Source organism: Pygoscelis adeliae, unplaced genomic scaffold, assembly GCF_000699105.1.
Source record: "Pygoscelis adeliae isolate BGI_AS28 unplaced genomic scaffold, ASM69910v1 Scaffold358, whole genome shotgun sequence".
NCBI classification, from domain to species: domain Eukaryota; kingdom Metazoa; phylum Chordata; class Aves; order Sphenisciformes; family Spheniscidae; genus Pygoscelis; species Pygoscelis adeliae.
In genome coordinates, this window is record NW_008825429.1 from 2331796 (window position 1) to 2358272 (window position 26477).

The 26477-nt window shown below is 45.3% G+C and overlaps 1 protein-coding gene across 2 annotated transcripts in view; it reads right to left on the reverse strand.

The window, feature by feature from the left end:
- BCR (breakpoint cluster region) overlaps nucleotides 1–26477 on the reverse strand; it is a 100773-nt gene that overhangs the window by 15883 nt on the left and 58413 nt on the right. For both annotated transcript variants that reach the window (XM_009330777.1, XM_009330778.1), the window contains exons 3-14: nucleotides 23449–23553; nucleotides 22744–22929; nucleotides 18969–19076; nucleotides 17160–17220; nucleotides 16187–16239; nucleotides 15696–15836; nucleotides 6135–6256; nucleotides 4743–4911; nucleotides 3214–3333; nucleotides 2208–2283; nucleotides 1503–1607; nucleotides 608–682 (exon numbers count right to left, since the gene is read on the reverse strand). In XM_009330777.1, the coding sequence (XP_009329052.1) occupies nucleotides 608–682; nucleotides 1503–1607; nucleotides 2208–2283; nucleotides 3214–3333; nucleotides 4743–4911; nucleotides 6135–6256; nucleotides 15696–15836; nucleotides 16187–16239; nucleotides 17160–17220; nucleotides 18969–19076; nucleotides 22744–22929; nucleotides 23449–23553 (1321 nt within the window). The remainder of the gene's footprint in view (nucleotides 1–607; nucleotides 683–1502; nucleotides 1608–2207; nucleotides 2284–3213; nucleotides 3334–4742; nucleotides 4912–6134; nucleotides 6257–15695; nucleotides 15837–16186; nucleotides 16240–17159; nucleotides 17221–18968; nucleotides 19077–22743; nucleotides 22930–23448; nucleotides 23554–26477) is intronic.

Sequence of the window (26477 nt, forward strand, 5' to 3'; positions counted from 1 at the left end):
TTCACTCCTTTCCTCCTGAGGCTGCACACGCAGCTTAGACAAGAACAGGATCCCCAGCCACATGGCTAGGTAAGCTTTGCCACTTTTCCTAGATTATCCTCATCAATGGCTGAGAAGCATGTTTATTTCTACAGGTGTCCCCTTTCCTCTATTTTTTCACCTTTTTTGATCCTTCTGTCAAATCACTCCCCTGAGTTTTAACACCTCTTTCTTCACACTAAAAATTCTGGATGTCAGAGAATGCTTCCCATTCTTTTGTTGCAAAACAAAATACAGTTGAAAGAATTCAGGATAAGGGCTGACTTGTATCTGAAACTGTTGGGTAATTAGCAAACGCTGCTTAAAAAAAAATACCAACAGACTAGGCCTAAAAAATAATGCTGCATGCTTGATCCTTATCTTTCTGAGTTAATAGTAGCATTAAAAAATTGCATTCCCCTAAATTTACACCAATGCCCCGATTTCACTTCCAGTTCCCCAAATCACCTCTCCTCCTCACCATCATCTCAGATGCTGCAATCCTAAACCAGTCCATGCCCAGCTGTCACAGCACCTGCATTATCTAACCCCGACCAATACCTCTGTGTATTACAGAACTGCAACTCACTTGAACTTTGCTTGAATCCTGTGGCAGAGTGGACAATGACATTCAGGAATCCATAGAGACCTGGGGATTCATCATCTGTACAAAAAACCCAATGAATTTTGTCATGTTCACAGAGGAGACAAGAGTGAAAGACAGAGTGATGAGACTGATATTACACAGGTTAATGAGCAGAGGGTAAACTATCCCTAAAAAGGATAGCAGGAGCATGTAATCTAGCCATTTCAGCAAAAGAAGAGACTGTTCCAGGTTCAGTGTCGGTTTCACCTGTAATACCTTCTGGCAACGTGTGGCTTTTACAATGACATTTCTAGGGTCAGCAAGACAGCATGGAAGAAATTCAAAGGAGCAAGAGTAAAATATAGAGGCTAAGTCTATACTAGCAGATTAAACAGTAATTTAGGATGGTCTCCGACACAATTTTGGTCAACTAACGTTCTTCCAAAGGATTCCCAGGCATAGTTCAAAGTTGTCCCAGGCTAGGACTCCAACAGGCACTCCAATCTCTGGCATGATGGCTGCAGGTAAAGACCATTTAATAGTCAATGGATATATTCTGGAGGATGTCCAGGAATATTTTACTAATTTAGATGCAGTCATATAATTTGGAGCTTGTATTTTTATTGTTGCAGCAAGTAACATTGGGATGACAGATTGTTCTTGTTCCTGCTGCTCTCTTTTTGTACACTATCATCTACTTCAACTAAACTGCACAAGCTGGGTACATATGGTCTCAGCTTTTGCTTTAAAGGAACTCCCAGTTTGTAACTCATCACCAGGTTGAAGCCTGTAGCAAAAAGAAACAATAAGAGCAGTTCTAGGGGAAATGAACAAAGGCAGGCACAGGCAGGTTTTCAGTGCAGCTGCACCATGTGAAAGCATAAACCAAAGGTCTTACCTTCCTTATTGATAGTGAGGGGAATGTTGTGGACAGTCTGAAGCTTCACACAGGAGTTTGTCAGCATTTGGAGCTCCACCGATGTAAGTGAGAAGCTTTTAAAGCCTGCCAAGAAGATTCAAAGAGGGAGGAATTAAAATTCAAAGCAGAGGCTAGATGCATGCTCCCTCATTCTGGGCATACATAGGACCATTGCTCCCTGGGCAATGCTCAGCAACAGTACCATGGTGCTCAGGTCTGTACTGCTGCTGCAGCCCAGTTCTACTGAGGGCATATTTAGTTGCTCTTTGGAGTAAAGAGTCTCAGGATGGTTCACAGGAAACAAGGGGGAGCTCTTATTTTCGTGCAAAGCCAAAAAACACCCATGCCAAAAAAGTAAGTTTCTTTGGACTGGAGCCAGGTAAAAGGGTGCAGCTGTTCCCTCTACCTGGAACTGCACAGAGCTCTGATCTCTAGGGTAAATGGGAGAATCTCTCCACAGACTTACTAAGTGCTCTCCCTACACATTCCCTACATGTTACTGCAAACAAAAGTCCCCCAGACAGGCTCAGATGTGCAGAGACAGAAGACATCCATGTTGTGCTGTGGATTTCAATGCACATCTGTCTTTTTGCCTGGAACCCTGCCCCACACCTCATCCTCTGGAATCCTGCTCTCTAATAAGATCACAGTATTTGTACCAATGCCCAGCTGAGGGACACTCACATTTCTTCTGCTGCTCCCGGATGTTCTCCCTCCACTCTGCCCTTTCATAGTCCGATGAAATGAGGAACGTGTAACTCTACCCAGGAAAACAGAAGAAAACAGGGTATGCATTAGTCTGACCGACTGCTGAGAACAGGCCTGTCCCACCCTCCTCCAGTGGAAATTGTTGGATACACTGTCCTTCTAGTACTCCTGCCAGTTGCCCTACGTCACAGCTTTGTCAGTGACAGGCAGGACTCTGGCAACGCGCCCTCTCAGCAATGTGCCAGTGGTACCAACATGGACTCCTGCAGTCAGAGCTTTCATAGAGCTTCACCCTGCAAACAGCAGCTGTGTCCCTGGCAGCATGAGGTCCCATGGCAGCTCTGTGCTATTCCTCACAACAGTTGCACCAGGAAACCCAAAAGCCTCTACCACAGGCCTAGGCACTGATGCAAGCTGAGGAAGCAGTGACCAGCTTGTGAATTTTCACTGAGTAGTAACAGGATCTTGTAAGAATCCTTTATCATGTGCATGGAAAGGCCACAGTGACAAGTTACAGCACTGCCAGAGCAGGGGATACCTCTGGCACATTGAGCATCCGACAGCGCTAAAGGAGATTATTCACAACCATTCAGCATCCTTGGTGCCAAGCACAGCATACAGTCCTGAGGAGACAGCCCTGAGTGTACCAAGCCTTGAATTTGAAAGGAATTCTAGAAGGCAGCTGCTGCAGAGCTTTATCTTAGGTGAAAAGAGCCATTCCTATTGCTCTGCCAGGGCAGGTGCTGAGGTAGTGGATTAATTTCTAATGTTACTTTTTAAATGCCAATGTTGCATACAAATTAATCATAGCCTTACAAGATGTCATCATAACCGTTTGTGTAGCAAGGGTTAGGTGTCTGCTGCTTCAAAAGTGCCTTCAGGCCAGACAGTAGAGGGCATGAAGACCACTTTGTACAACAGCATATACAAACACATACCCACCACCCTTGACCTCCTTCTTGTACACAGAAGAGCCACTCACCTTGCCATTGCGATTGTGTACCCGGAAGGCCATGTTGGGAGACATCAGCAGTAGAAGGGATTCCTGCTCTGAGAGCTTCTTTTTCAACCGCTCAATGACCTTGCTGCCTTTATTGGCCCTCTGAAGAGTGGGGGAGAAAGGGAGACAGAGGACATGTCATTCTCCGACGTCTGCCCCCATTTACACCGACAGACATTTTAAGATCCACAGTCCCTTCCCTCTGTGAGCAGCCAAATGGCCCCAGGCAGGAGAAATGCTGTCAACAGGATCCACAGGGCTCCCAGTGGCTCAGGAAAATGTTACCTGCAGTATCTCTACACTCAGACTTGGCTCTGTTCCCCAATTCCAGCTGCCCCAGACGAAGGTGCAGAGGTGCATGGCCACTGTCCCAGCTATAGCCTTTACTTTCTGTTCCGGAGGCTGCAGCAGCATCATGTCACTGGGCAGCCATAGCACTGCCAGGTCCTCCACAAGCATCCTTAACTAAGGAGACTGTAATGAACTTCTCTAGAAGCTGCCCAGAACTCTGTTGCCAAAATTCTCTCCCACCCACCACCCACCGATCCATTTTCAACAGAGGTCAGCTAAACCCAAGGTTTTTCTGGGATAAAACCCAGTCCCAAATCCAGCCATGTATATTGTTTGGCACTGATGCACCGAAGCACGTATCTTAGACACCTGCACCTTGTGAGTGAGCAAGAGGCTTCCACACAGTGTTCCTCCTAATATCTTACTTTTTCCAAGAAGCCCTCTCTGAAAGCCAGCCAGGACAGGGAGGCAGAAGCATGTTCTTTTGAAGTGCGGGGGATAGTATTCTCATGGTACAAGCAATATTATTCATATCCTGTTCTAAACATCAGCAGGCTTTCAGTTTTCAAACTCTTATTTCTCTTTTGGGTTCCAGGAAGGTTTGGAGTCTAACACCTCTGAGAAAATATGTCTTGCAAGCAAAGAGAAGCCTGGGCCAGAGACACCATATCTGTGTCGGACTGTCCAGTCAGCATAAGTGGTGTTCTTCATATGTGCCGGTGCTTTGACACCGGAAAAGACAGAAAAAGCTTCAAAAGCATAACTGAGCCTGCAAAAATTCAGAAGTACATGACTTCTGACCAAAATCGCTTGCAGGATCATACTTTAACAGCCAGAAATTGGCATGCCACACTCCTAGTTCTTCTCGTGTCCACAGCATAAGAGCCCCGCCCTCCACATGGATGTTCAGGGATAGCAGTCACAGGCGGTCCCATGCAAATAGAGGAGCTACTGGGTACAACTACAGGATCTTTTTGTTTCTGCCTCCTCACAGGACACCATCATTCAAGCCATGCACTAGCATGAGCAACGATGGGCTGCAGAGCATGTGGATATCACTGATAACAGAGCTCCACCACAAGCCTCTGCTGAATAGTTTGTTTTAGCATGACTCCCCATGCTAAACCATGTGCAACTCTGGGAATGCTGCTTCTATCAGCACCTCGTCTCAGCAGAGACACTGAGTCTGTACTTGGCACGGAGTGCTCAACCCCTTTTACCTTTTCACGCTGGATGTCATTCTTGATCTGGGATATCTTGATCTTCATGGCATCCAGTTCCTCATCAGGTACCAGTGGGATATTGGGCACTGCCTCAGACTCATCTACCATTTGGAAACTAAGGTCAGTGAGCGGGATGTACCATTTGCAGTCATATTGCTGGCTTTTTCTGAAAGACAGAAGGTCCAAACCTTTTACTATTACCCGTGTCTGGCAACACCCACTCCCCCTTCCCACAAGCCCTTCCCCGCTACAGTGCGTAAAATACAGAAATGGGCACAACTTCACTGTGACTCCCATGTGGAAAAAGTCTGGTAAAGGGCTGCTTTCCAGCAAGAAAGCCTAGAAGGGCCAATAGCCAGTACAGCACATAACAAGGCAACTTGTTTTGTTATCTAGTTCTTTTCATCCTAAGAAACCACAACTATCTTTTGCAAATCCTTTCAGTCCTGCCTGTTCTCCCTTTGAAGCCTCTGTAGAGGCAAAGTTCAAAAGCCATGCCATGCCTCTGACCTGGCTGCTACCTATGATCTAAACCCAGGTCTCTCCTGCTAGGAGAGCTAGGAGGGCCAAGTGGGGTGGGTGAGCCGATATGTATAAACCTCTATGTAATCCAACCAGAAGAAACTACTGCTCGTAACTGCCATTCTCCAGTGATTTCACCAGGATAACCAGTTCACTTTTTTAATGTTTCATGGGATTTATTCCCTCTCCACCTCTACTGCCAGGAACATCCACTCTTGGGAATGTCCCACTCTTTTGAAGGTTCATTCCTCACAAGCATGTGCTTCAAAAGGGGCAGGGACAACTTTTTGCTTGAGGAAGGCAAGAAGATGAGAAGAATCTCCCCGAGCAGAACATTTACCAAATGAAGAGAAGCCCTGTTTCAGGCAGGTATGTTGGTAAAGGTTCCTCCCCCCCTCATTTGTGAAAAATGTCAGCAAAACTGTTTGTATAGCTGCTCTTTGGGGTTGACACATAGTCTGTTTATTGTACCTTTTCCATTTTTCTGCAGAACTATTAACTGACTGTAGCCAAAATTAATAACCTTAGTAACAAAAGAAAGTGAAGAATGTCACCTATTAAAAGAAAGGGGAAGTAGAAAAATGAATGGCATTTGTCCAGAATACCAGCAGCTACAGCACGTCTTATTTTCCTAGGAAGGCTCAGGGCAGGGGCAGGAGGAATTAACCTTTCCTGAGGGAACAGGACTTGGCCAAGGTCTCATATAATAGACAGTACTACCTTGGTGATCATTCCTTGTCTAACTACATCTTGTGGATTATGGTTACCCAGGTCTGGAGTATGCATATTCAACTAAAATTGCTGGCTAAACCCAGGATTCTGCTGAAGCTGAGGTGCAAAGCACATAGTCCAGAAGGAAAACCTCACCCTCCAATCTGCTTCTTGAGCTTGGCACACAGGAACAGATCAGTAAAAAGAAAGACATGACGTAGCTTGCGAGCCCCCTCAACCAGCTCCACCATGAAACTGTCCTTCAGCAACTGCCGGTGCTGGTGAGAAAACAGAAATAATGTTTTTGTTAGTGCAATGTGAGCCCCAGATTTGGCACTGGGGCATCACATTCCTTAGACACGACTCCTACCAGAGCCAATCCAGTAAATTGGTCTAATTCAGAAAAAAGAAAAAAGGCTATTAAATGTTCCTTGCTGTAAGCTCTGCTCCCTGCTGCTGCCCTCTCTCCCAGAAGCAGAAATGGCCATGCATCTCCTTTATTATCTGGTTCTGTGTCAGACTTCAGGCTTGTCTCCATCACCTGTTCCTGAGCCCAAGTGTAATTTATTGCGAGTCATTAACAAGCTTCTGCATACCCAAGGGCCAGAATCACTGACAGCACACCATCCCCTCACAAACCAGCAGAGAGCAGCAAACACCACTTTTCTCAGGACTCACCCAGCCACTGAATTCAGCTTCAGCTACTTCACCAGGGAGAAAGAGGAGCGAACACCTCCATGAACACCTCCACTCACAACAGTAGTTTGTCAACATTAACAGCTGAATGCCATTGCTGCTTCTTTATTACAAGTGCTGTTAAGGGATAATTCCTGAACAAAATGTCTGTCTAGCAAACTTCTCAGTAGTCCCTTATCAGCCTGTGTTTAAATAGGGCCATCTGGATATGCCCCCACCCCATGCCTATTTAAATCTCTTTTATATCTCATATAAACATTCCCCAAACCTGAATGGGGTTTGCACAACCCCAAGCTGCACAACCCTGATGCCTTTATTCCTGTTTCTAGTTCCAGGGAGCCCTGCTCTGCGCTCAGGCCTTCTGCTCTGATGTCAGGATCAAGAGCACTCTGAGTGCACATCTGGAATAGATATCTCCCACTGATTTTCAAACAGAAGTCAGGGGTATTCAACTTTGGGCAAATTTTATTCCCACCAATATGTATAACTGTCAGCATTGCCTTGCTTCATAGCCAGTACAAGCAGGAACCATCAGCTTCTCCACACAGGTATGCTAAGGTACTTTTTCCTGACCCGTACTATTACCTTGCTATTCCAGCTAAGAAGATGCTCCCCTGACACCAGTGAGCGACACACTACACATACCATATATGCTTAGACAGCACCGTGGCTGGGGATAGGTGAGATCTGCTAACACTGTCCAGTCCTAACCAACACCTTGCCCTGCTGTCTCACTGTCGGCCTTCTCCAGGCCCATGCTTGGGACTTGTCAGTACGACTCACTCCCAACCTGCAGTATCTCTGTGATCCCCACGCTGGGAAATGTGTACATGAAAACTCTCCATTTCCAAGAGGCAGCTGTGCTCAGCTATGCAGTAGTATGCAACAGGAAAGCAGTTAACCTGAGCAAGGTCAGGGCATCCAAACCAGAATTGATGCCTCAGTTTCTCAGGTTATGCCCCATGGGTTTTGTTTGCTGCATGAGTTAAGCCCTGAACACATTTACTGCAGAGGGTGTGGGAGTGCAAACCCCCACGCTGCCTCTCCTTCCGCCTACCATTCTTCCTATCTTGGCTGTCCAAAAGAAAACAAACCACATCAGTCCTTAGCCCAGCAGGCATCATGGCAAGGAACACAAGGCAGAGAAATGCCCTTGCAGGCATAATTCGTGTTTCCACACTCTGTCCTACGGCACCCTATACTTCCTGACACGGACTAAGAGTCTGCATTTTCCTGTCTGCTGCTGCATTAGCACCACAGCTAGCTGTTAAAGCACACATAGGAGTGTCAGCATCTCACCTTTGTGCTGCCTTCCATTACACAAAGGTCCTAGAAATCTGTGAGCAGCAGCAAAAGCTGCATTTTTCCCATAGTGCCAGGAAGCAAGGCTGCTCCCTAGCAGACTGTTGCACCATCTCTGGGCAGGAGTCTGTGGAGATCTGGTATCCAGCAGTGATTCAGGCTCAGAAAGGCCTGTACATATGTTAATGTTTATTTTTAGGTGGGCGTGATCCTCCTGGCTTCTCCTCAGTGGTTTTGGAGAGAACGCCTGCCTGCATTAATGTCTCTGCTGCTGATGCACACTTGTGCATGCCTCCCCCTCCTGCCTGGCGAACAAACCCGAGGTAGGAAACTAGAAACATTGAGCTTTAAAAATAAATACATAAAAATGAGGAGGTATGTTGTCAGTAGCAAAAACACTCTCCACAGCTGCAAAGAATTTCATTTGGGAGCAATACTGAAGCAGGGAAAGATATTTTCTGAGCAAGCCAAAACCCTGATCTCAGGTTTCTAGATCTGATGCATATTAATTATGCTACAAATCAGCTCAGCTCCTCTGGGGCAATGAGAATAGCTGCTTGTTGGCAGCTCAACCTCTGCTCATTGTTCATAGGTGTAAAGATGTTCTCACAGCTCACTCATCTCTGCTACCCAGCAGGATGTGGCACTGTCCCTTCCCTACCTGGCAGGGACATGGCACGGTCCTGACCTGGCCTTCCGTCCCCCTCTGCCAGACACTGGCAGCGTGTAAGATCAACCAAGACCCCAGCCCAGCTCCCTGCCAAGGGTTCCTAGCTGAAAAATACCCCAGGCTAGTCCAGAGCACAGACTCAATACCCCATCCTGGGAAGACGTCTCTGGTGGCAGAGACAGACCCACAACATGGCCAGCAATGTGTTTCTTCACATGCAATGGAGGGCAGAGGCCCATGAGAGCTGGTGAAGGACTACTAGAATGTCCTGAGTACAAAATACCGTGACTGACATGAGACAGTGCTACCATGAGGCAGCAAAAAGTCTTTGGCAGCATGATCTCCCAGAAAGAGAGCTGGGTAGGAAGAAGACAAGGCTGTATTTCCTAAGCTAGACTGGAACAGAAGTAAAAAGGTGAAAGGGATGTATTCCAGTCAGCCACTCAGAGGAAAACACTCAGCTTCCCAGACCTTTCATTCTTCCTATGTTCTCACTCATGAGCTAGTTGGGAAGGTCTCCCTTCAGCAAGCAGCAGGGATAAACTGCCACAAAAGCAACCAAGTATCTGGGGAGGAGAGGACAGGAGAAAACATTTGTGGATCAAGTTAGGAAATCTCTCCTCACAAGGGTGTGGAGCTAGATATTAGATCTAACTACCAGCTTCTCCTGGAAAACAGGACTTTCGTTAGGGCTGGTCGCAACAGGCATGCCCCAGGCTGCTCAGCATCAGTGGAGCAGAGGAGGAGCGCTTCCAGCAAAGGGCCACATCCTTTGTTGCAAATGATTCATCTTGCCGGGAGGGGTCAGCAGGTCAGAGGTAAACAATAAAAGGATTTCCCAACTGGCTTACCAGATCCCTGCCAAACCCCACAGTGAGTGAGCACAGGGCACCTTCCTGGACCTCCTGACATGAGTCAGCCCATCCTGCCCCACGCTGGGGGAGCCAGCAACCCCCTCAGACAGGACTTGTGCCAGTCAGATGCCTGTGCAACCTCAGGTCCACGGGCCTTCTCTAGCAGTTTGGGAACCAAAGCCCACTTTGGTCAACTCCCCCCACCCAGGGCCAGCAACAGCTATTCCTTTGGTGGCCTCCTGTTAAACAAGGTCTCCTGAAACATGAGGTCTTTTCGCTGGGTGATCCTGCTGTACATGACATACAATAGCCTATGTGTGGGAAACCATCTCTCTACCTTGTTTCCAAAGTCACTCTGTTTGCTAAGGTTACCAAAGGTGCTAAAGGTTTCCTAAAATACCCTGAAATGACATATAGACTACAGAAACACCAAATAAACATCCAAGAAAACATAAGTTTAGGATCAGAGTGGCAGTACAGTGGCAGAGTGACCCCCTTTCTTCTACAGACAGCCCCAAGACTGTCAGGTGTCCAGCACAGGAGCTCAGCTCAGCTCACAGAAAGATGTTCCAGGAGGCCTGGGGGAAAACTTCTACTTTGTATCATAATGGAGTGAATTAGGATCATCTTTAATCTCTCAAACAGGGCCTGGGCTGACTGTTACCTTCAGTGGCTCTTGCAAAGCTCCTGTACTGGTGCAATATAAGTCCCAAGCCTCCCTTCTAGGCTCTGCTTTCCTTTGCATGTTTTCATGTGCTACTTCTCGCACCCACCTCAGTGCTTTGGACAAAAGAGCTCTCCCTGTACATCTTTCAGTGCTTGGATATCCTCTTTGGATTGCCTGTTGCTGTCCTCCTCCTCTTACCTCTGTCAGTGAGCATCTCCCCCTCCTCTGCTACCAACCTCATGACTACCTGTATGCTCATCTATTCATCCTACAGTGTTTTTGTGCTGTTTGCATATGATAAATCCTGCTGCTGTCACGTACTGTTTAACTCCAGAAAGTGTGGCAGAAGACCAGCTTGTCTAAGACACATTACAAAAAGTGGAATTTAAAAATCTACTCATCCAGAACCACAGCTGTAGAAAAGGCTGTCTCCTGACTTGTGTGCCGAGGAAAGAGCTCATCCGATGTGGTGACAGCAGAGGCCTGCAGCATGTGTGGGTGAGAGCCCCAGGAAGGACTGGAACATGTGTGATGCAGGAGGAGGAGGGTAAAAGCGGGAGATGAGTATTGGCATATGTCAGTAAGGAAGAGGTGGTTTGGCTTTCTGCAGAGCGTAGGAAGAAAATGATTCCTTGTGTGTGTGTGTGTGTGTGTGTGCACGCGTGTGTTGCAAGACCAGCATTGCAGAATAAAGGGATGCTCTGCCTAGGGAGCTAAACCGGCTGCTCTTTGAGCATTTTAATAGCCTTTCTTTTTTCTTTCCAAAGCTCCTGTCACCAGGAGCGCTCTCACTCCAGCTGTAAGACAGTGTGAAGCATCCAAGATCACTTTTGAGTGCTCTATTGCCAACATCTGCCCAGGGCCTCCAGAAGCAGTAGGCACCAGGCCTCAAGCTGTGCGTGGCTGCCTGTGTCTAAGCTTAGCTCCCAGCTTTTCAAAGGCTTTAGTTTGTACTTCTGCTCCCTTGCCAGCGTCCTTTGTCCTTTCCCTTCCCTAGCACACTTGGTCTCTACCAAGTTAAATGGGAGCCTAAGGCGATGATACCCAGTCCTTTGACTACAGTTTAAAACCACATTTAGAAAAATGGTAGAGCAGCTTGCCAAGCAGCCTCTTCTCTCCAGGGCAAGGGAAAAGGTGTGTGTGTAGCATAAGCAGAATAGCATAAGCTGATCCTCACAAAAGTAGAGTGGGCCTGATCCCAGAAGGAACTGCCTGTCAGCCCTCTTGTGTCTGGACTGGTGCTGATGAGACCAGACACTAAGCCACTCAGCCAGCAAAGTGACCCAAAACTCAAAAAGGCTTCATTTTTAGGCAGCTCCATTCCTTCATGTCGCTGTGGGATCACACAAATATCAGTGCGAACACTTCAGAGAGGGTGGGACTGCACAGCCAGGGGCAAGGCAGAATGGCAGCCACCACCGCTCAGCTTGGCCTGAACTGCCCTGAAAGAACATCCTGCAAAGAGCATTAGATGAGCAGCAGTCAAGAAAGGAACCACCATCTCCCAAATGAACTCTGCAATTTTTTGCAGTTTCATTAATTCCTGCTTTACAAGAATGAGCTGAATTAGCTGGAAACACAAGCCTTTACTTCTGGCAGGGAAAGACAACACAAGCTCTACAGTCATTTGCATCCAGGATTAGTTGAAAACAAAAACCATGCAGTCCATATAGCTGCTCTGTTAATAACACTAGAAAGGTTATTACTCCCTTCCTTCTGGCACGTAATAGTGGCACATCCTTTACCTCAAAGCATTCATTTTCCTGCTTCCCCAAGGGACCATCCCCTGTAGAACCTTAAACAGGTTCCCTATTTAAGCCAAATGGATAGTGGTGAAGAATGATCAGCAGTGAGCAAATAAGATGCCTGCTCCATGGTCCTCAGGGGTGGAAGATTCTCTACCACTCACATTCAGAGTCAGAAGGTACAGTGCTACTCAGACCCCCTTTCCCTCCATGCCTTTGTTTGGTTATTTAGAGGGTTGGCAAAGTAGATACTGGCAGATAATCCATAAAAAAAAAAAGGTAAAAAAGTAAAATCACAAAAGTAGAAAGATGGCAAGAAAAGAAGGGAGCAAGAGAATGTAGCAGATCAGGCTGAATAGAAACAGACTCAAAAACCCAGATAAGCTGTCGCAGTTTAACCCCAGCTAGCAACCAAGCCCCACACAGCTGCTCGCTCACTCCCCCGCAGTGGGATGGGGGAGAGAATCGGAAGGGTAAAAGTGAGAGAACTCATGGGTTGAGAAAAAGACAGTTTAATAGGTAAAGCAAAAGCCGCGCATGCAAGCAAAGCAAACCAAGGAATTCATCCACTACTTCCCATCGGCAGGCAGGTGTTCAGCCATCTCCAGGAAAGCAGGGCTCCGTCACGCCTAACGGTGACTTGGGAAGACAAACGCCATCGCTCTGAACATTCCTCCCCCTTCCTTCTTCCTCCCCCAACTTTATATGCTGGGCATGACACCATATGGTGTGGAACATCCCTTGGGTCAGTTGGGGTCAGCTGTCCCAGCCATGTCCCCTCCCAGCTTCTCGTGTACCCCCAGCCTGCTCGCTGGTGGGAAGCAGAAAAGGCCTTGACTCTGTGTCAGCACTGCTCAGCAGTAACGAAAAAGTTATCAACACTGTTTCCAGCACAAATCCAAAACATAGCCCCATACTAGCTACTGTGAAGAAAATTAACTCTACCCCAGCCAAAACCAGCACATAAGCCCTCCTGGCTCCCCTGTGTGGCCAGGCTGGGGCTGGTGCTCTCCTGACTCCTCCGTAGCGCAACCCCCAAACCACAAAGCAGAGAAGACTAGCTACAGTCAGCCTGGCAGGCAGCAAGGAGCAAACTATGTGTTCGTAGGCTTAACCCACCAATACTGCCTTCCCTGTTGTAGCCCTTTCTGTCCCTCTGGTGAATGGTTTTACTCCCTTCGTTCCCATCTCCTTGCACTACCTGAAATACTCATTCAGGCCAGCAAATTAAACCAGGTCCACACGTCACAGAAGACTTTCAGTTTATATGCATATGTCTAGAATTAGAAAAAAGCCTACTGAGCCAAGCAGAACCAGGGGGCTGGTGTGCAGGAAGAACACCTGACAGCAGGCAGGTCAGACAGTCGATGCTCCTGGAGCAGGGAATCACCTTTTTCAAAAGGGAAGACTACCGTGCTGATGAGCCTGCACTCTCTCCTGACCTGTACTCCTCTCCTTAGCAGCCTGTCACTAGGGAGATTAACAACTGGCTGCTTTCCCCAGTTCAAAGCAATCCTGAAAAAAAGAGCTGGAGCAAGAGGCTGGCAAAGGAGATTTGACTCCTCCCCACAATGCACTCAAAGGGGAAAAATATTCCACATAAAAGGCAAGGACTGGGGAAAAAAGATAACTGGAGATCAGCACCTAAGCAATACATGAGGGGAAAGGGCTGTTTTCCCTCCTTCCTTTCCACCAAGGAAATTTCAATGGGAGGAAGACAAATAATGAAAAAAAGCCATCAAAGCAAGCTGGTGATTCATTAAAATAAAAAATGCATTATGCATCGAGAGCAGTCAATTAGGAGATGCAAACTGCACACTGTCCTGTCACCCTAGGGGAAGCACAAACAAGGCGAGTGGGAGGAAAGGATAAGTAGAAGAGGAAAGATTTACAGGCATAAACAAAACCCAGCTATGACCCCAAGCTGAGTAGCTTATAGGAAGGAGCAATCATCACTAACTCACACAGAGTAGCTGGAAGCAGATTTGTGTCTCTGGATTACTATGCAGAGAGTGAACATACCTACTCTCTAGACACAGAGTGGTGTCAACTGGGGCATTATTGCTTTGAAAAAAGTGGGATATTACTGCCAAATGACTGAAGAAGGTATCCACCATCAGATTCCCAGAGTGGAAGGCAAACTCTAGGAAGCATCAGAAGCAAGTCCTTTTCTTTCCTGGGCTCAGTGCAAGCTGTGTGCAGTGAGGGAGAGCACAGAGGGTTCCCAGTCCCCTCCAGCACACCTACAGCCCTCTCCTTGGGCATGTCCCCCCCTCCCTCCCCACACCATATACACGGAATCACTGCAGTACCAATAAGAGTGTGAACAGGCCTGCTGAGCCCAATCCTGACAAGCCTCACCTTCCTGCTTTCTAAGATCTGACAAATACACCACTCCAAAAAGAGATCATCAGGATGATCCTCCTGAGCCTGCCCCTCTGCCTGGGCTCTGGCACTTCATTAGGATTCTGCATGACACTTTTCAAAGGCTGCATCCCTCATTGAGATGCTGACAGACAACTGGAGAACACAAAGTGCTCCCTCCCGTGTGAGGGGGCATTCTAGTCTGCAATTTCTGCTACGACTCAATCAGCATCCACTTTAATGAGGCCATCTACTATTGCTGAGGCCCCGGTGACCGATGTCTGAGCTTCTACCTCAGCTTCCAATTGCTCAGCCCCTCCTCTTCTTCTCTCAGCTGCAGACTTCCTCAGCTGACAAAATGAGACAATGAGCAAGACTTGAAGGAGAAAGTGCACCAAATTCCCAGTATTGCAGCTTCTAGCAAATCTCTGTCAGCTGAAAATCAGTTTAACAGCTAAAAGCAAGCATGTTTAGCTGACAGGATTTGGGAATACATCATGAAGGTTCATGATATCTTAACAATCTCCTGGGCTTTGTAAGAGATGTTTTTGCACAGGGTAATTTGGGTCATTTTTGATCAGCCAGTGTCTCTGGCATGCTGCCACAATTCCTCTTACACATATACTATCTGAGCTGCACCTCTCTTTTGTCCAATCTCCTACATCCTTCTCTCTCTTAATACTTCTGTCAGTCCTGGCCTTTCCTCATCAGGAAGGACTGAATTGCTTTCTAATGAAGTTACGAGGCAGATGAATCAAGCCCATTGAGGCATGCAGGCCTTTACTGATGTGTAGCTTTATGCCCTCCTTGCACAACATTGCATGCAGATAAAGGAACTGCACATCTTAGAACTTTCTGGGTGTAGTCCAGCTCCTAGCAGAACTGAGAAGAGCTATATTACACCCTTAGGAGTCAATCACCTCCCTTAGCTTTCCCAACCCATTCCATTTGTTTTGCTTCCTAGTCCCATTTACAACATTCTTCTTTAGAAATGAGGATGCAAAAAATGAGTTTTATGGCAAGAATGAAGATTCTGGAAAACAGCTTTTCCTAATCTTTTATGATTTCTGATGTTTCCTCACCTTTTTCTCCTCCCAGGCTTCCTGTTTTGTTTCAGTTTGCAGGTAAAATACAAACCCATTTAGTGCATAGCAATATGCATCATAGAAATTATGTATGACAAATGATTATAACAATGCTAAGGACAAAACTCTAATCATACTTTTCCTTTGGGTTTCCAAACTGTTTTCCAAACAGAAAACAGAGAGGAGCTGTACCACATCCTTTAGAGACAAGGACACTGCATAAACTGTATCTTAGCAACAAATGAATTAATAGCATAACTTCCTAGTCTGCTCTCCAGAAAAGGCACCACCAGAATTTAGAAACTGAGAAAATAACGAAAGCAGGAAGACTCACCTCCCCCTTCTTTACGGTCATGGACTGCCGACGAGGAGTGATCTCCTCGTTGATGCTGGAGAGGAAGTTCTGCGAGATCCGCAGAGCATCCTGCAGGAGCGGATGATCAGGGTGGCTCACTGGAGTGTGCTTGAGCAAATCCTGACACCAGGAACACAAACAAAGAACAGAACCATGAGCCGCATTGGAAAGCAGAAGGGTCTGAAGGCCCCTAACTAGAGCTGTAGGACAAGATGCTCCAGCTTCTTCTTATGGATTAGAGCAAGGCTTTATCTCTAGAGGAAGAGGATAATACTCTGCACTTCTTGGTAACACCACTGAAGAGGTAGCAGGGTCCACCTATGGACTCCCTCCCTTTAGTATAAAGGGAAGAGGCTCTTATGCAGCATGACAGGTTTATTTTTGCAGTCCTGCAGCTCCATGGAAAATTTGAAGGGCAAAGGAAATAGAAAAGGGGCCTAAAGTTTGAAAACTACCCTTCAGATACTTACATGCAGGACAAGTGTGCTGCGAGTCACTCGATCCACTGGCTTGTATAATAGAGCTGTGAAAAAAAAGCAGCAGAAACATAAGGAAAAGGTACCTAAACGCAGCCCCTACAGAGCAACTTGTCCAATGCAACTGAATGTACAGGCACAGGTTTATTAACTAATGAGCTACTGGAAAATTTCCTTCTCTAAGGTTAATGAGCTGCACAGCCAATAAACACACATGAACACACAGAGGAAATAAACATGCTCCACAGCAAACAGATGCCCACTTGTGAGCACGCCCTGCCAGACAGTGGATGAGGAGCACACAAGGTAGTACAGAACAACTGCACGCAGCATGGCACACTTCTGACAATTCCCTGGCAACCTGCCTGGTCCCACAGGTCAGAATCGGGCCTTGCACTCTTAAAGTTGCCAAGGAGGTCCCTGAAAGGTTGGCAGCGCATCCCTCCTTCTGGAGTTCAGCATGACATGTTGAGTGCTTCTAAATCCTGATAATAGGCCAAAACAGGAAGGGGGTTGGCTTTTGTATTAGTGAGTATGGAAGCTTCTTATAACATGGGTTGTCTTCTACTTATGTGCACAGAGACAAGCACCACGGAACCTGATCTTGACCAGGTTCTCTAGATGCTACCATAGAGCAAAACCCATATAACAATAACTGCTAGGATTGCGTTTGCGCTATCACTGGGTAGCAGATGTTCTTTTAAAATCACAGCAGTCCTTTGGTTGGCCTGGTTTTGCCCAAAGGGACTGATGAGGTTTTAAGCTGGGCAGGGTCTTCCCCATGCATGCATGCAGCTTACTATGCACGAGCTCTGCTACTTAGCAAAAGGGAACCGATTTCCCAGGTAGAGCCAGCAGAGACTCCATAACCTTCCAGCATTTAAAAAGAAAAAGGGGGAGTGGAGGTTTGGCAACAGCCTCCACACAGTCCTGACAAACCACAGTCTCCTCTGCATGGATCACTCACTTTCCAAGGAATTTTTCGTCGTCTGATCTTTAGATTCCTTTGTGCTTCTAGCCTTTAGATTCTAAAAGAAAAAGAAAACCCACGTAGCAGATGGTCAATCACCTTGAAATATCACATGGGAATGTAAGAGACTATCTGCTCCTCCAAGGGAGGGCCTAAGTGTGAATGGAGGACAGCCCTATCACAGTTCAAGTCAGTGAAGGAAAAATGCGCTTTCCTTCTTGGTAAATCCACCATTGCCACGTCACAGGCACCCACACATCTCAAATATAAAGCGATTTTCTTAGGAGTACATGTGAACAGAGATGAGCAAAGCAGGGAACCACCTATAGCGACAGGGATGGTGGAGTTTTTAAATCACCTGCAGGAGAAAGACATGTCCATAAGGATGCAGCCATTGTCACAGCATGTCTACACCACCAATAAATAAAGTACAGGATTGGGATTCAGTACCCCCAGGTTATACTTCCTTATACCTGCACTCAGAGCTGGGTGACCTTGGACAAGTCAGCTCTCTCATGGCAGAAAAGGAACAATGCTTGTGACTCTTTGCACATGGACTGTGAAGCTACATGCATTAATGTGCTAAGCTCCGAAATCCTCACCAGGACGCAAATGCAAAAGTATCATCACCATCATTCCAAATACAGTAGATACTAGCATGATTTCAGAATTATCCTTCAGAAAACAGCAAAACTGAGGGATCACATTTGCACAGAGCCCAGGACCCTGGTGCCTTAGTCTCTATTCTGTCTTCTAGGGACTACCATACTACTACCTATACATATCACTATTAATAAATGGGAAAGTCCATGAAATGCATTGTAGTACTGAAAGAAAAGTAAGCACAGGGGAAGCTACTTTACGAACGAATTGACACCACTAGAGCACAGAAGTGGTCAGGCAAAGGACCAGAACCTGATGGAAATCCTCAGGAAAGGAAAGAATAGAAAACATTTGCACTCTGATGAGTGCAGCAGGTCCCAAAAGGCAAGCCTTGCTTCCCTCATTTCACAAAGGGAACATGTTTTATTTTACCCCTTTACCATAAAAATCTAAAGGGACACACAATATTGAATGTACTCAGGAGTTTTTTCAGAGCAATAAACACCCCCAGTACTGTTCAGCTCTGATTATTTATCTGCTTGTTCTTAAGGACACACATATGAAGTTCATGTTTTCCTGGCAACTGAGTTCTTCAAGATATAATCACCACAATACAAACAGTCAATGAGACCATGCACTGCAGACAAAGCTGGTGGCCTGGGAAGCCTGAAAAACTATTCAAAATGCTTTGATACAAGGTACTCCTCTTAAAGAGAGGAAATCGGAGCAGCCCAATGAATATTATTATAGATTACGGTTGACACACTTGCCTTTTTAAACAGAGAGCTACCCTCTCCTCCTCTCCATGCCAGTGAAGCCTGCAATTCCACTGACAGCCATAATGCAAGCCATGTGACCACAGTCAGCAGCATCATTAGCAAGAGAAATATTTGACAAATTCAAATACAGCTTTCCCTTCTAGAAATGCATGAAGGTGGCACAGAGCTGAGAAGTTCAAAGCAATGCCAGTTTTTACAAGATTCCCTGGGTGGGGACAGCACATAAAGGCTGTCTATGTGATAACCTCTATTAGCCCAAAGTATAAATCACTGTAAGAACATGAGCTGAAGCGGTGAGTCTACGGGAGCTCACAACTCCTCCAGAAGTCAGGGCTGCAAAGACACTTGGAGGATAGACAGGAGTGACATCGCAGGGTATTAGTCAGATCCAGACGGCTTGTGTGTCTGAATACCATGACATTACCTCAGAGATTTCAGCAAATTGAGCATTGGCTTGGCAGCATTTCTCTGCTGTCTCCATAGCAACTTCATAGTTATCCACAAAGGCCCGGTACACTCCCAGCTGGCTGGCCTGCAGGAAGCAAAACAAAATAAAATAAATGCTGGGGAAGAAGACAGTTGGGGATGGCCAGCCTCAGTACCTAACAATCAGGTCGCATTCCTTCATGCCAAAGAATTGCAGTGAATGCTGAGCAGGTCCAGAAAGACATCTCTGACTGTCAGCTTTGCTTAACCAGCAGAGGTGCTCCCATGCACCCAGTTCCATCTATGCAGAACAAGTTCGTTTGTGAAGGATGTGGAAGCCTGCGAGAATGACACATCCTTATTACTGCCATCTATTTTTCCCTTCTCAACTGCCAGATTAGTATCTATTAATATTTTGGCTCATTGATGTAACTGGAGCTGCTGGCTATTTGCCACAAAATATGAATCAGACAGGAATGACTCAGCCCAACAGCACAAATGTGACCCCAGTAAGCTACTTGTTGGCTTTTGCATGATGGACACACTAAATCAAACCCAGATATTAACCCCATCCGCATTAGTGAACATTGTTATAAGGGCAGCAGAGTGCTGAAAATACAGAAGAGAGATCCAGAGCATAATCCGTTTGGAAGGCAGTGACTGCAGCACTTGGGTGACAGAAAATGGCAGTTTTTCCAGCAGAAGGAATATGCAATTGGTCCAGAAGATGGAGCAGGCCTGAGAATGCAGTAATAAGCCATAATTACCACTGAGTCTTAGCACTGATCCCGTTTGCTGACTTAGGAATTGCAGCCATATTCATGCCAGAGAACATAAGATCTAGCTCGGGAAATCCCTGGGTAGCTTCCAAGCTTGTCTGGATTGCAGAGCTGGTTTTGTGTTGCAGAGCTGCACAGGCTGTGCTGCAAACACCTCAGCAGCTTGAACATGCCTGCAAGTGCATGGTCAGTAGTGAGCAAACAGGTGGAGTGCTGTAAAGGGCTCCATTAAAGAGAAGTTTGTTACCAGAAGACCTTGCACTTACCTTATTATTTCTGCAACTTCCCTGACACTTCTGCCCAGGACATGCAACAGGCAGAGCAGCTCACTTTCCCACAGACAGTGCTCTTTTCCTCTCCTGCTCTCTCATAAATCATTGTGTTCCCCATTCTCTATGAAGCTTTGTGCAAGAGATGATGGAAGAGAAAAAGCCACTCTCAGGAGAATATTCCTTGCACAAATCTCTTTAGCTAGCAGAGGCTAAGAAACAGCGAGCTATTTCCTAGGGCACATTTTACTGAAATATTAGGAACCAGTCTCAACCCTCATACAAAATAACACGGTTCTGACTGAAGCTGAAAGAAACTGCACTCACTTATGCCAGGGATGACCTGGCCTCAGCAGTGTGGAGAATAAAATCTGTATTTGCCACTGGGACACAATTCTGTGGAGAAGCTGCTGTGAGAATTACTGATCATTTGCAGGGTTTATGACATTCAGGTTTGGATGGTCTGTTAGCTCTGCCAGCTAACATGGCAGAGCTTTAAAGCTTCTCCATTCCTGTGTGGCTCTTTTGTTTCCTGCTACTCCTGAAGAGTCTTTCTAAGCTTTTGTTTTCCTCCTCTAAACATGCTGTCATAAAAACATCTTTTTCATTAAAAACTGAGGTTCTAAAGCTCACACACAGTTTTCATACTGGTTTAAGATTTCTCTCTCTCAGTTAAAAAGAACACACTGAAAGTTAAACAAGCTTTGGTAGAAATAATTGGCTTTTGGTTAAATTTTTTTCCATTCCTGAAAACTATCAGTGATAATATTTGCCAAATATTTCTTTGTTTCTAAAAACAGTTCTAAAGTGTTTCCTTTCTAGTTATAAAAAATACGTACAAAATATTCCCCAAAAATTAGAAGCATATTTCACTCTCACATGCCTAGCGTCTTTTTTTTCTTTTCCTTAGTTTCAACAGGAAAAAGGTGGAATAACAGTCACTGATGTTGCAAATGGATCGTACTTTGTGCCAGACCACATGAAATTCTAAAACTCCTTGCATGCACTATCTATAACTTCAATCTACGGTGCTTTGTTTTGTGTGATATTAAAGAAAATTAATGTCCCCAGGGACCTCAGGATAACAACAAGGATTCCAGTGTTTATCATCAGATTGCATGACATGACCACAAGTAAACAGTCTGCTCCAAAAGATTTGAGGTACATCCTGTAATGCCTGATGTTCTTGCCATCTCTCCCATCTAGCTGCTTCTCACTGCGTGCCAAGAATTATTAGCATCCAGCAAAGAGTTCGCAATTCCCACTGATACTGTACCAAACCACCACAAGTTGAAACTGCTAAGCTAGTTCAAAGCTTCCTGCACTAGGGCTATTTGCTCCTTTGCTTCCAATACTAGTACAACAAAATCAACAATTCTGTTACAAATGCACAAAAATCAGGGGAACGTAAAAATAGAGTGCCAGAAGGGCTTAGCTCCCAGACCTGTGATCACCATCAGCATGAAATGGTCTTAAATAAAGGCCTAAGTAGCTGTATGGTGAGTAAAAGCTTGCTTGACAGCCAGCAGCGGTAAAGAATATATTCAGGTCTTCTTCAGTTAGTGCTATCTTCATTGCTGCACTACACTTTCGATACAGTTTGTGAGGCTTCCACTTTCAGCAGCCTTCTGTATCTTTGCTTCAGCAACCAGCAGCAGGTGGTTTTGTCTTCTTAAACCAGTTGCTGAAATTGCATACCATGAACTACTCACCAAGGCACCAACTTGACCCCTCCTGGCTAAAACATGCTGGCAGTGAAAAGCAGATTCCCATATTTTGATCCTGAGCTGCTGGTGTGCATGGAAAACATCATCTTCCAGGCCCATCTCCCCCCTGCTCCATAGGGGATGGGGCGGGTGCTGTGCTACACAGCTGCTAACAATTGAGTGACCCTGGTAAAGCGCACTCCCCATCCAATAAACCCCTCAGTGGAATGTCACTCCTACCCTGAGAATCAGAGGCACCTCAGGAATGCAGAGATTCTTTTCTTTTCTAAAAAGGAAAAAACAGCTCCTTTAATCCTTTGCTCTCTGCACATGCTAGGGGAGAGGCTAAAGGGGCCAAAGGAACCTCCTAGAATGCAAACAATTTGTCATCTGGCTCAGAAACTCAGCAATTTTAATTCAGCCTCAGGAATATGCTGTGTATGTCTCTGTCCTGTTCTGCACTCAGAGAATTTTGTTGAGGTTGCCTGGAGATTCTCAGCAGCAGGTTGACTGCATCAGCACAGCAGCAAGGGGAGTATCAAGGCCAGGATGGTGGTAGAAAAGCAAAGCCAAAGGTGATGACCATGAAACAGAGAAAATCGGCACAAGATAGAGCAAAGCACCACAGAGAGAAGGAAGTATCTGTGAGGGAGCTCGGCAATAATGAGAAACACTTAGCTGTCAGTGTTAAAAAGTACCCTTTTTAATACTGCCATTCTCCCATCTTCCTCTAAAGCAAATGGTTTGACGACACTGCAGACACCTGGAGATTCAACATTTCTGTGAAATTGTATTTGTATTAGTAGCGTAGCTTGCTGGAGTCTTTAATTAAAGGCAATGAAACAGCCACTTCTGCTGTAGGCCTTTCACTGCAGTGAGGCGAAGCTAGAAGCCTCTCATCTAACCCAGCTACGGGCTTTCATCCCTTTGGTCTATGCATAGTCACCAAAGGGAATCGTACCAGTACCTGTGAGATGAATGAGAGGTAACAGAAGCTTTGGTGATGGTAGCTGACTCACCAACTTTTGGAAGAGGTCCCCTACACGTTGCTGGTGACTCCACTGCTGCACTCGGGGAAAAAGCCCATCATAGAATTCTTTGTGGATCTCGTAGAGCTCAGGCACTTTGAAGAATATTGTCTCAATCTGCTGACTAGTCAGCACAGGCTGAGAGGTGGTGGCAGCTGCTTTCAAAGGCTTCATAGGCTGAAATGAGGAATGAAGGAAATCTTTATCATGCAAACCAAGTACGTTCACCCTTGCCACATTACAACACATCCCTCTGGAGAGTTGTTTTTCATCCTATTAATAAGTGATATTTGCATTCACACAGCTCCCAAAAGCTAGACATTAAGAAATTCTCTCATGGGGATCAACCAGCCCCGGTAGGTGGATTTTCCCAGGATATTAATGGTGTGATTAGAATCCTTTTGCACTCTATTTCCTTAATCTCTGTCCAACTGTACAGCAATGTGTCTTATAACTAGTACAGGATACTGAAAGATAGGTCTCCTGGATACTACACACTAACTCCTTCCTGGTTGTGCCATATCCAGTCCTTTCTTTAAGCCTCTCTTTACCTACTAGAGAAGAGGAGTAACAGGTACCCTTTGCACCCGGCAACTTGTAACCCATGGTATGTGAAGTTCTGGGAAACTCTGGATGGAAGCAGCAGCGAAAATTCAAATACCAGTGTTTGAAATGGTATCTGCCACCAGCACTTACCAACAGCAGAGCCTCCAAGTGGCTCAGGTAGGTTTCCTCACTGGCTAGGATTCCTGACAGGACCCATTTTCTCATCTCCAGGCCTTTCTCCAGGTCTGGCTCACTCTACAAAGAAGTTGTTAATGGGAAAAAAAAAAAAAAAGGGGGGGGGGGAAAAAAAAAAAAAAACAAAAAAAAAAAACCAACCAAGGGAAAAAAAGTGGGCAGGGGAGAAAAAACAAGAATGAGGATTGAGAGAAAAAGGTATCATTCAGCTGACCACAGCATACTTGGGTTTTTTGTTTACTTTCAGGCTAAAAAAAAAAAATCAACCAAACAAAAACCCCACCTGCGCTCAGTGTCCTGTTTCTAGAAACACACAAACATAAAACATTAAAGAAAAATTTATTTACCAGCAACTGATGTTAATTAGATTGTTTACAGGTGTTAGCTTTAGTCATCCAACTGTGGTGCCTCAATTAGCTACCCGGACTTCTTCACAAAATTCAAAACACAGAACTTAAAAATTCAGAATTTATCCTCCTAAACAAATCTTAGGGACCCTTGGTTATGTGCAATTTACCCCCTCCTCCCACAAGAGTTCTCTATGACCTTAGTCCAAAGCCACATTTCTCTATGAAGACAGGATCACTTCCCCTGCATCTACACAGATGCGCATGAATATACAGCAGTTACAGCCTGACATTGCTGTTAAGATAGCTGTTCTTTCTCTCCCTCTCTACTATTCACTACATTATTTTTCAGTGCCAGCTTGCACAATGTCTATTTTTAGTTAGAGGATAGAATAATCAGCTCTGCTTGGAATGCACACGCTGAGTTTCTTATTGGGATTCCATGAAGGAGTTCTTAACCAAAACAACTGAAGACAGAGAGAAAAAAAAAATACATTCATGGGCAAATGCACACATCAAGGGAAGACTAACATCAAGTGTTAAGAGAAGCAGCAATCCCCCTGTTGAATTTCAGCTATCCTTCCTCTCAAAACTGTTACCTGAAAAATGTTTAACCTGATAAAGTGAAACTGAATATTTCCATGAACTCTGAAGAAAATGTGGTTGAACAATGAAGGTTACAAATAATGAGAAACACCCCCCTTCTACAGAATCTTATTTCCAGTTCTTTTTATTTCTGTCATTCACAGAAATGGCTTTTTACAATTCTTGCAACCTTTTTATGTTGTTAAACGTCTCTGAGAATAGAGTCAGTAGTTGGATCTGAAAGAGTAGATACTTTTCAAGGGTTTTGGGTAGGTTGCTTGGGGCTCCATCCTACTCCTGTTAATATCCAGAGGAACCTTCAGCTATTGATTTCAGCAGCAGGAGGACTGGCTGAACATAAAACCCTTCTACAGCTGACAAAAAAAGCTCCATTTAGTTTAGGGTCATATGCTTTGAACCCTGCAGATGTATATATGAGGTTCATTATGCAGAGAAGGTATCTTGGCTACAGGTAAGCTTACAGTAACTATCACATTCTGAGCGTGACTTTGAGCCTACGCACCACACAAAGAAAGAAATGGATCCTCCGCTCCCAGATATTTCTGGACTCAGTCTCATCAATAACCATCCTGATTTTTGAATGGTTTCATTAAATTTCACAAGCTATTTTCTAGACTAAAAGACCTTGCAGCAACTACTTTATAAAAATTGTGAGGTGTCAAATACCACCATCACCTCTTAAATAAAAGTAGCAAACAGAAGCTGTTCTAAGGAAACGAGTAAAATTTACTCGCACGTCAGGTACTACATGGAAAGAAGAACTTGTCTCTGAATCTCATCCTTCAGTGAGGTTCAGTAAGAACCACAGTGCCTTTTAAAAATCTTGAAAGGGCATCTCAAAGAAGCTAGGAATTTGTAATCCAGCAGTCATGGTTAGAAGATTTCAGAAAAACACCAGTGACAAACTACATCGTAAAATGAATGCTGCAACAGATTCTGTGCATCTACAGAGCACCTGTGTGACTGCCTGTTACAGCTGAACCAGAAACGTGCAATAACATTATGACTATTCCTTATGATTTCTGTACCAGTAGTGCCTGGATATCCACCTCATGGACCATTTTGCAAAGCATGGTACATACACGTAACCAAGACAGACAGCCCCAAGATGTTTAACAAAGATTGCCTTCATCCAAGGAGGCAGGGATGTAGCTGTCTTCATGAAGCTCCCAGCAGCCCTGGTGCAAGAAAAACACAATACCTCTTGGTTTCCAAAGACTTCTTACAACACTTACAAAAGAAAAATGCAGCTTCACAAAGAAGCATTGAGAAAAACTAACAGTGCTCCAAAGTCCCCACTGCTGAGGATGAGGTAACTGGTCAATATTGACACAGCACTATAATTATCTTTAGCAGGTTCTCTTGGAGGAGGTGAGGATTTAAAAACCAGCTGGGTATGTTTGTAACATCTGTAAAGAGCAGCACACAATGACAAGTTATTTAAATGATTCAAACTTCCCCATCATGACAGTGGCACAACAGTTTTCCTTATAGCACTGAGAACAGTTTTCTTCTTCACAAATAAAAGCTTTAATTTACAAGCCAGTTTTTGCTGGGCACTGTCAGCTGACAGAGACAGCATTTTCTGCCTGAATGTTAATTTCCTCTCTTTAAAAGAGATGTGCTTTCAGAGAGAAAAACATCTCCCAGGACACAGTAGAGGCCTTCCTTCCTGGCCGTTACCACAAGGTCACTTTGCAAAGCCTACAGTACTGTCCTAAGCCTTTTTAATAGGAGCATTTTCCAACTGTGATGCTTGCAAAACTCTAGCCTCCGATGCAGCCAGACAGGGCAGGGCCTAGCTGCTTTAAGCTACAGTACAGCAGTTGCTGAAGAAACCCTCAGGGGAGTTTATCCAACAATCACATAGCACATTACAAGGTTTCCAATGCAGTACCTCAAATTTACATACAGATTCCTCATATGTGAAAAGATGATCTCCTGCTGTTCCTGCTGTGTCAGGGATCAATACGACACCATGGCGCTGCTGTCTGCATTGTGCTGCCACTCTGTATTTCCTCCTGAGAGCCA